Source organism: Barbus barbus (assembly GCF_936440315.1).
Source record: "Barbus barbus genome assembly, chromosome: 6".
NCBI classification, from domain to species: Eukaryota; Metazoa; Chordata; class Actinopteri; order Cypriniformes; family Cyprinidae; genus Barbus; species Barbus barbus.
The window spans coordinates 9,342,161-9,351,676 of record NC_136734.1 but is presented as its reverse complement, the minus strand read 5'-3'; the positions used below and the strand labels follow the sequence as shown (position 1 = coordinate 9,351,676).

The 9,516-nt window shown below is 41.9% G+C and overlaps 1 protein-coding gene across 1 annotated transcript; it reads right to left on the bottom strand.

The window, feature by feature from the left end:
- Positions 1-8,323: 8,323 nt before the first annotated feature.
- On the bottom strand, positions 8,324-9,172 carry gsx1 (GS homeobox 1; the record flags this gene model as incomplete). Its single annotated transcript, XM_079418139.1, has 2 exons — positions 8,324-8,676; positions 8,794-9,172. The coding sequence occupies 2 exons, from the start codon at positions 9,170-9,172 to the stop codon at positions 8,324-8,326; spliced, it is 732 nt and encodes a 243-aa protein (XP_079274265.1).
- Between the last annotated feature and the right edge of the window lie 344 nt (positions 9,173-9,516).

The following is a 9,516-nucleotide window of genomic DNA, read 5'->3' as shown; positions in this document are numbered from 1 at the left end:
TAGGTGCAAATTTGAAATGTAATAAGTATGTGTGTTAAATTAAAAATAAATACAAATAGAAAGTATGATAGTGTTGTGTGTTTCATGTTTATTGTTAAGAGTTCAAGTGTTCATGAGATGGACTGCCTGAGGGAAGAGACTGCTTCTGTGTCTGGTCGTTCTGGTGATCAGAGCTCTGTAGCGTCGACCAGACGGTAACAGTTCAAAGAGGGAGTGTGCTGGATGTGAGGGGTCCAGAGTGATTTTACCAGCCCTTTTGCTCACTCTGGATAAGTACAGTTCTTGGAGAGTGGGGAGGGTTGTACCAATGATTCGCTCAGCAGTCCGGACTACCTTCTGTAGTCTTTTGAGGTCATATTTGGTAGCTGAGCTGAACCAGACAGTTATAGATGTGCAGAGAACGGATTCATTGATGGCAGAGTAGAACTGGTTCAGCAGCTCCAGTGGTAGGTTGAACTTCCTCAGCTGACGAAGGAAGTACAACCTCTGCTGGGCCTTTTTCACAATAGAGTCAATGTGAATGTCCCACTTCAGGTCCTGAGAAATGGTGCTGCCCAGAAATCTGAATGACTCCACTGTTGTTACAGTGCTGTTCATGATGGTGAGTGGGGGGAGAGCAGGGGGGTTTCTCCTGAAGTCCACGATCATCTCCACAGTTTTGAGAGTGTTGAGCTCCAGGTTGTTAAGATTGCACTATACAGCCAGCTCCTTAACCTCCTGTCTGTAAGCAGACTCGTCACCATCCTGGATGAGGCCGATCAGTTTGGTGTCGTTTGCAAACTTCAGGAGCTTGACAGAGGGGTCTTTAGATGTGCAGTCATTAGTGTACAGAGAGAAGAGCAGTGGGGAGAGAACACAGCCCTGAGGAGCTCCAGTGCTGATGGTGTGGGTGTTGGATGTGTATTTCCCCAGCCTCACTAGCTGCTGCCTGTCTGTCAGGAAGCTGTTGATCCACTGACAGACATAGGTTAGTTTGGGCAGGAGGAGGTTTGGGATGATAGTGTTAAAGGCCGAGCTGAAGTCCACAAACAGGACCCTCACATAAGTCCCTGGTCTGTCCAGATGCTGCAGTATGTACCTGCAGGCAAACTGCAGGGGGTCTAGTAAGGGTCCAGTGATGTCCTTCAGATAAGCCAAACTGACTTCATGACCACAGATGTTAGAGCCACAGGTCTGTAGTCGTTAAGTTATCTTGGGTTTCTTTGGGACGGGGATGATGGTGGAGCGTTTGGAGCATGAGGGGACTTCACACAGCTCCAGTGATCTGTTGAAGATGGGGGCCAGCTGCTCAGCACAGGATTTCAGACAGACTGGTGTCACACCATCTGGGCCTGGTGCTTTCCTTCTCTTGTTCTTTTTGAAGACCTGACGCACATCATCTTCTCTTATCTGCAGTTCAGGTGTGGGGGAGAGGGGGGTTGCAGGAGGTGTGAGAGAGAGAGGGGAAGGGGAAGTGGTGTGTGCCCAAGTATGGTGACCCTCTGTACAAGTGTACATCCAAGTGTACAAGTGCCATCCAAGTGTACACACAGTAGTGAACATACACCCGGAGCAGTGGGCCGCAGTTGGGGTTCGGTGCCTTGCTCAAGGGTCTCACCTCAGTCGTGGTATTGAGGGTGGAGAGAGTGTTGGTTATTCACTCCCCCCACCTACAATCCCTGCCGGACATGAGACTCGAACCCACGACCTTCGGGTTACAAGTCCAACTCTCTATCCATTAGATTAGGCCACGACTGCCCTGGGAATGGTGTTTTTTCAAACCTGCAGTACAACTCCAAGTGTGTGTTCATGTATCTTCACTGAGGAGAGGATTGCGTCTGGCCACACCAGCATAAAGGCCAGATTGGTGGAGTGTTGCAGTGATGTTTGTCCTTCTGTAGGTTTATCCTATCTCCACATACTCCACATGATCATGGAGTTCAACCAGAGTGACCATCTTCCAGTGGTTCTTGGTCACACTCTTACCAAAGCCCTTCTCCATTTGCTCAGTTTTTGCTCTGATATGCATTTTCAGCTGTTAGACCTTTTATTAAGAAGTGTGTGCCATTCCAAATCATACCCATTCAATTGAATTTGCCACAGGATAACTTCACTCGAAGTGCAGTAACATCTACAAGCAATATGCATGCTCCAGAGCTAAATTTCAACTGTCCCAGATAAGAGTATGATTACTTATGCAACGGGATCATTTAAGTTTATTTTTAATAAATTTGCAAAGACTAAAAACCAGTTTTTTTTAGATAGATAGATTGGTGCGTTGGACAGAAATATAGATAGATAGATAGATAGATAGATAGATAGATAGATAGATAGATAGATAGATAGATAGATAGATAGACAGACAGACAGACAGACAGACAGACAGACAGACAGACAGACAGACAGACAGATTGATTGATTGACAATCATTGTGTACTTTTTGCGGTTTCCTCTCTTTGTTAGTGTATTTTTATTTATTTATTTATTTAGTAAATATATGTAAATGTGCACATATGTAATTCAATGCTTTGGCAATGTAAAGACTTTTTACAATGCCTATAATTAAGCCACATGAATCCCGACAGAAAGATGGTTAGATTGGACAGATATATTTTTTATGTTTACCATCAGATGGCGCTGCAGCTCCACTGTAAAAGCAAGTGTTCCTCTATCAAGCTTGAGCTGGCGCTGCGCCTGAAGACCGATGTACCAGGAGATACATGGCCACAGCAGTCTACTAATGGAAGTTCAGGTAAAGATTTCACCTACATTTCCCTATTAGAAATAAAGTGGTTGGCAAATACATTTAGGCTGTAACATGCTTATTTGTCGGTGAGGCTCACAACTTTAACACAACCGTTAAGCTGTGGATGGTTGTAATTTATAGTCATTATTTGATTAAACATACATTTATGTCTGTACAGAAATACGTATATTTCTGCATGCATGTGAAGTTGGTTTAAAAAAAAAAAAGATTATTTTACCTAGTTGTTTTATGAATGGTAGCCAGACAATGAGTCAGCAGGAGAGAGAGAGCCCTTTTTGCCACGGTGGGCTAATCATATTTTCCGCCACCGTTACTACAGTTATTTGACATAATAATAAAACTTTGGTAACTTCCTAACATCAAAAAAGAAATGCAACAAAATGACAGAGAGGTCTTTAAGGTTACACTGAAGAATACCTCGTATCAGTAGGCCTATGTGTTTTTAAAAGTTGCTACATTAACTTCAGGCCTAGAGAAGGAGGCGTAATCGAGAGAGAGAGAGAGAGAGAGAGAGAGAGAGAGAGAGAGACTCTTCTGAAGTGGCCAACCGTGACGTGTGGCGCTCTGCAATTTTGAATATACATTTTGTCATTAAAAATGTGGTTTCTGCGATTTAGTCGATGATATCTAACTGTCGGTCGGCTATCAAACGCTCTTGAAAGTGACATGAGCTACATTAATTATGTTTCCATGCCTCACTAATACACTGTGCCCACCCTCAGAAGTGTTTGTGAGTTAATTTGTTCAACTAAATGACAGAATCCGCATCAAACCGAAATGATGCCGCTTCCAACCGGTGACGACGACCCCCACCTCTTCTCTTTTGCGCACGCCCCCTCATTTCCAGAACGATTCCTTGTTATGACATCCCGGTAAAAGACAGCCACAGAGGTCTCTCACCTCGACGCTAAATTCAATCTAATGAATGCAGACCCCAGCGCTCTCGTCGCTGAAAAGAGGCCAACAATTTAGCAATTTCTGCTGCTTGTGACAGGGCTCATGACTAATTCCCATATTTAAATGTGAACAGGCAAAGCTGGCCCATTTGGCGGCAGCCAAGCGCATTTTATCAGGTCAGAAAGACATCAATGGCACCGGGGGTAGGAGGTGGCTGGAACTGTTTAACTGTGCAAAATTCAATCAAAAAGAGAATTTAGAAGGCTGTGAAAGTTTGGACAGCTCCGCTGAATACATACAGGCGGATACGCGAGTCTGTGTGTGTGTGTGTTTAGTATTATTGTATGTCTTGTCTCTTTATATCAGTTTACAAGAGTAAACACTTGAAAGCACAGTTATAAGTCAGCCCTGTTCATTATTTCTCGATCTCTTGACATTGCAGGTGCAGATTCGAATAGCAGTCTCTCTCCCTCGCTTTGTCTCTGTGGAGTGATTCAGTTCTGCATGAACAACATCAAACTGTGTGATACTGAGTAAAACGCACACTGACAAACAAAGTTTCGAATGCTTAGCTGTGTTCATTTTGTCACACTTTTCGTTCTTTGTGAGAAGTGTAGCTGAGATACCATATTGAGTAAGGAATGTTTTATTAGATGTTTCCTGTGGATGTTTTCCTTTTTCTGTATGCGCAAACTTGGGTAAAAGATAAATTGTTGGTATACAAAGCTGCTCTTACAAGGTCAGCTGGATGCTATTGAATTTCCTGACAGGATAGAGACAAATAATCATAATTTATGCCCGCTGTATTTTAAACTTTATTTAAAAGGTATAGGCATATCATATTAGTTCAAATGCAGATTTCTTCAAAACTTTGAAGAAGAAGAAAAAAAAACAGCACTGGTGATTTTCCACTGTTACCAAGCAGTGGAGAAAAAAAAATGCAGTTTATTGCCAAAAACACTATATGACACGTCTTTTGAGAGACATGCTACCGTAAAAAATATTAAAACTTTCAAAATCTGTTTATTTATACAAAACGTATCCAGAAACTGACAGATTTCCAGAGTAGGAACAAAAAAAAAGGTTCATTATTAACATATTTAAATGAATACACCTACATAAGGAGTGATGACTATAACTGATGTCTAATTAAAATGTAGTGTTTCGCTCGAATTCTTAACTTTATGTGATTTTGAGTGTGAACTTGTACACAAATATATATATAGTTTTATTTTTTGGAGAAACTGATAAAGGGAGAAGATACAGCGGGTCACTGCCACATGCGGATTAATAAGTAAATTTACATTTATTAAAGTTAACATAGTATATTTTTTTATTATCGTATCATCTTTAACTCCATCTGTAACTAAATTGTTCTTTTAGAATCTGGGAAAATATCGAGTTTAAATCTCGTTTAAAGTTTGTAGACGCGCTGCGAGCCACGCGATTCCCAAGACGCTCTCATCGAGAGGCCACGTGTCCGTTTCCAAAGCCTCTCCAACTTAACCACCTCCATTGTACGTCTAACCCAGATCGGCAGCGTCCCTCCACATAAAGGGATTTGCAATTTCAAGATATTCCAGCTTAAATGTTTTTGACAGTTCCCTCGCTTTTGCCTCAGCCTGCTTATTTTAACTGTGCCAAATGGGTCACCTTGGGTAGCTGTCTGCGCGCAAAGGGCTTTTGCGCGCATTCAGTCCGAATTTTTTCCAACTTTCCTTGACAGGGAAACCAGCTGCTGGTCGTGAAAAGACGGCTTATTAATTGTCTTTTGTCATGCAGAATTGCTTGATTTCTAAAGAAACATACAAAGGCTCTTTTTCAGGATTCAAGTATTTTGTTTCGTGCGCATTTTCAACTCATCGAATCAGCTGCAGCGCCTCACCGTCTACCAGACTCAGGTACTGACGGCCTGCCTCTTTTGTCCGCTTTTAATGCTCTTGTAAATCAGGCAGACTGATTTGTTACAAGCTGCTCTTTTAATCTGATAGATAAGAGACAAGTCTAAGAAAAGCCGTAAATGAAAAATTAGTTGGAAGAAAGACAAGGGCGAGTCTGCTAGATGGGGGTCTGTTGACTCAAGCGGCCCTCGAGCGTCAGGCAAGCCCTCTCAGCAGCCCCTGTCAGGGTCACGTCAACAATTCGCTTTTCTTCCCATAAAAAGACACTGTAGCCCTTTTTGCTTCAATGAATTGATCGGCGCAAAATTAAGAATAAATAAATTGAGAATTTTGAGCACCAGGCTTAAAACTCCCCCAGGGCGCGTACCCCCGAGCTATTGAATGGATAAAGGGCGCTTTGCAGAGGACGCACGGTGCAAAATGAGACTGTATGGTGTAATTAACAAAATGGCCTAATCCTATATCTTCACAAATGCAAATATTAGAGTTTTGTTAAAATGTTTAAGTGAACAATTAAACGAGCGTTTCCAAGAGCAGTGCAGTATCCCGAGGACACAATGACTGGAATAATTTAGTAAATGTGCTGATCTTACCAGGTCCTTTGTTGACACCGATGGCTGATGATAAATTCCCAGCAAAGGAAACAACATTTAAAACCAATTTCAATGATTTCAATGAAGATTTAAAGCGCCATGTTAATGGAGTAGGGCGCGTCGAGACCTGCATCCCAGAATGTAGTAGTGCGTTGCTAAATATTCAGTCTGAGCGTTAGTTCTGGTGCGCAAAAGAAGATGAAAAATAAAAAAGAGTGGAATGGTTGGAATGCATTTTTTCACGTAAATAAAATAGCGTGTTTTTAATTTTTAATATTTTTTTCCCCCCACAGAGCACACACAATTTATTTAAATTATTAAAGGAATCAGTTTCTAAAGTCGATTCGAATGATAGCCTAATTCATTTAGGAGACACTGTGCAAAAAAAAAAAAAGAACGTTAGGCTTTATTATATGAACTAATTAATTATTTAGTAAACTATCAATTCATATCATAGACACACGAGTTTTTTTTTCTGAAATGCACATAATAAAATAATTATTTTGCTTATAGTACCGATCACAAACGCAACATGCAAACACAATAATCACCATCATCACCAAGTGTCCGTCTAGACCCCTTTAAATAAATTTAAATACAAACATCGATTAATCTGTCTCGTTGACTCGCATATTTTATTCATTTGCGCATTATTGTCTGTGTATTAATACACTACTTTGGGTTTTATTAACCCGCACTCACGAGACTGTTAAGAACCGTGCGCTAAATGGCTCAGTGTTTAACGGAGAGGCCCCGCGCCTGGGGGATACCAGGCGCTTTCAGCTGCGTCCCCAGGGAATGCCACAGGGAACCCGATGAATACGCGTTTCTTTGGACTTCTTGACGGAGATCTATACCGATGCACTAGAGTTGTAAATATAGAAGCACGGAAATTCTGTGATTTAGATAAGCCGTACATACCCTCAGCGTTCCCAAACTAGAGTATTTTAAAAGTCATGATTTTATGTAAACGTTATATCTCTGTTTTATCAGTTGTTATCTTTACTTAAACAGATCTTTTACAGACGGTCACAAACACTCCTGTTTCATCCCTTTAAAGACCTTATAAATGTTTATTAAAACGAGTTGGCGCGCGCTTAACACGCGCTGGTCATTTTGGTGAGCTTTATTAAATTACGCCTTAAGGTTCACCCATGGCGAAGACTTTATCCAGAGATACGTCTTACATATAAAACACATTAATGTGAAAATGCAGGATATTAAACCTTTTATGGGACATGTTTTATGGATGCTTCCCCCCCAATTATCATAGTTAAGCAACGTGATCCCATGGTGTTTACAAAGTGTCTTATTCTTGCAGTCATGACTGAGCATATGCTGATATAGATATATATATATATGTTTTCGTATACGTTTTTTAATTCAACATTTTTGAGAAAATATAGTTACATTCAATACTGCACGAAGATGCGCAGAACTCCAGCCAGTTTTTGCATCCTTTCCAGTCTGTTCATCCTCTATTTTGGCAGTGCGCTCTTACAAATACCATATTAGAAAAAGTTTTAAGCGGAATATTACAATACTGAGAAGAATTGTGCTGCATGCACAGGCAATTAAACCTTAAATTAAGCCTCATAACCTTGGAAGGCTCAGTCTTATTAGAAGTAAAAAGAGAAAGTCATTTGTGGCTTTTGCTGCTTTCAAAATTCAGTATGACAGGTGTAATGGTTAAAACCAACTGAAATGAGACATTTTGTCACTAAGAAATATTCTTTATTTTCAGCATTAAGGCTTTTTAAATAAATAAATATTCTCATTACAATAAAAGTACAATAACAAATTCTGGCATTGAAGTGACGTATACATCGGATACATCCCATATTTCTATTCCGTCCCCAAAATGTGCTTAAAGCTACCCTGTACTCACCATCCATACAAACAAAACAACGGAATGTCTTAAAAATAAAATAATAAAGTACAAATTAATTTTGGACCGTTGATAACATCGATAAGAATAAAAATAAACTACAAACATAGAACATGTATACAAATATACAACATTAAAGGGATACGCAGACCCCGAACATATATAAAGTTTTTTTCTTTCTTGTTATTTACAGGTGACGGCGCACGCAGATACCGTCGATTTTTGGCTGCATTCAAGATTCCACAGGTGTGGCATACAGAGTCTTTTGAGGTGGTGGTCATGAGCAATGCGCTAGAGTTCATGGGCTTACGGACAGATCTGCGTCCTCTTTTTCTGATGTCGGAGGTGACATGGGGAGGTCATCTTCTTCCTCAGAACACCGGGCGGAGGACAGGGACGACGAGCACTTGCAGTTGTGCGAGCCCGTCCTGTGGGAGCCGCTTTTGCCTTCTTTTTTGTGCTTGACGCGGCGGTTCTGGAACCAGATCTTGACTTGCTTCTCGGACAGATTGAGGTAAGTCGCGATCTCTATGCGCCGAAGTCTCGACAGGTACATGTTGGAGGTGAACTCCCTTTCCAACTCCAGGAGCTGCGTACTGGTGAACGCCGTGCGCATGCGCTTGCTGCTCTGAAGTTGACTGCTGTTATTCTCTGTAGAAGAGACAAAAAAATTCAGTTACATTTGTTGATGCGGGTGACATTAAAACAGAAATGAAGTTACAAAATTAGACTTTTTATGGTGACTGACATCAGTCACAACCTACTTACCTATGGATATGCAGTGGAACTGTCGTGGATCTGGAACTGGGTATGTGGCTTGGTATAACCCCGAGCCGCCGTTGAGGTTTACGCCGCTAGACGCGGAGTGCTGTCTGGATAGCGCCGTGTGACAGTATTGGGAGCCGAAGGCAGGAAAGGAAGCCTTGATGAGTGGGAGAGCTGGAGGCGAGGGGTGAAGCTGAGACGTGACGCACAGCGGGCAAAAGCACAGCAACCCCGCTTTTCGAGAGTGGCAGGAGCCGGCGGAGAGACCGTGGAGAGGATGAGACGGATGCACGGCGTAAGGAAATAACGGCGGGCTGTTCTCGGTTCCTTTTTCGCTGCTCTCCCTCAAAATCAAGGAATCCACAAGAAACGATCTTGGCATCTTGGCTGCCCTGTGTTTCTTCACCTAAAGTCTGAGAGTTCGTAAAAGTTTCTCTTTGTCAGTCTTGTACCAGGATGTGTACCAGAGGCTGGATGGCGGAATGGTGCTGATGAGAAAGTGTTCCTGCTTAAATAGTTGGAGAGCCAGTGTGCCCATGTGACGGTTACGCTACTAGCGGCTGAGAGCTCTCAATAGGGTTTTGTGCCTTTTCTCTCGGCATTCACTCTGCACGCTTCCCTATTATTTCACTTGTTAACTAAATGAACTGCATAATGTAGTCTATTCTTGTCAGCCCCACCCACACTGCAAGAGGCGGTACTGCCCCTTCTCCCTTTTAAAATTTC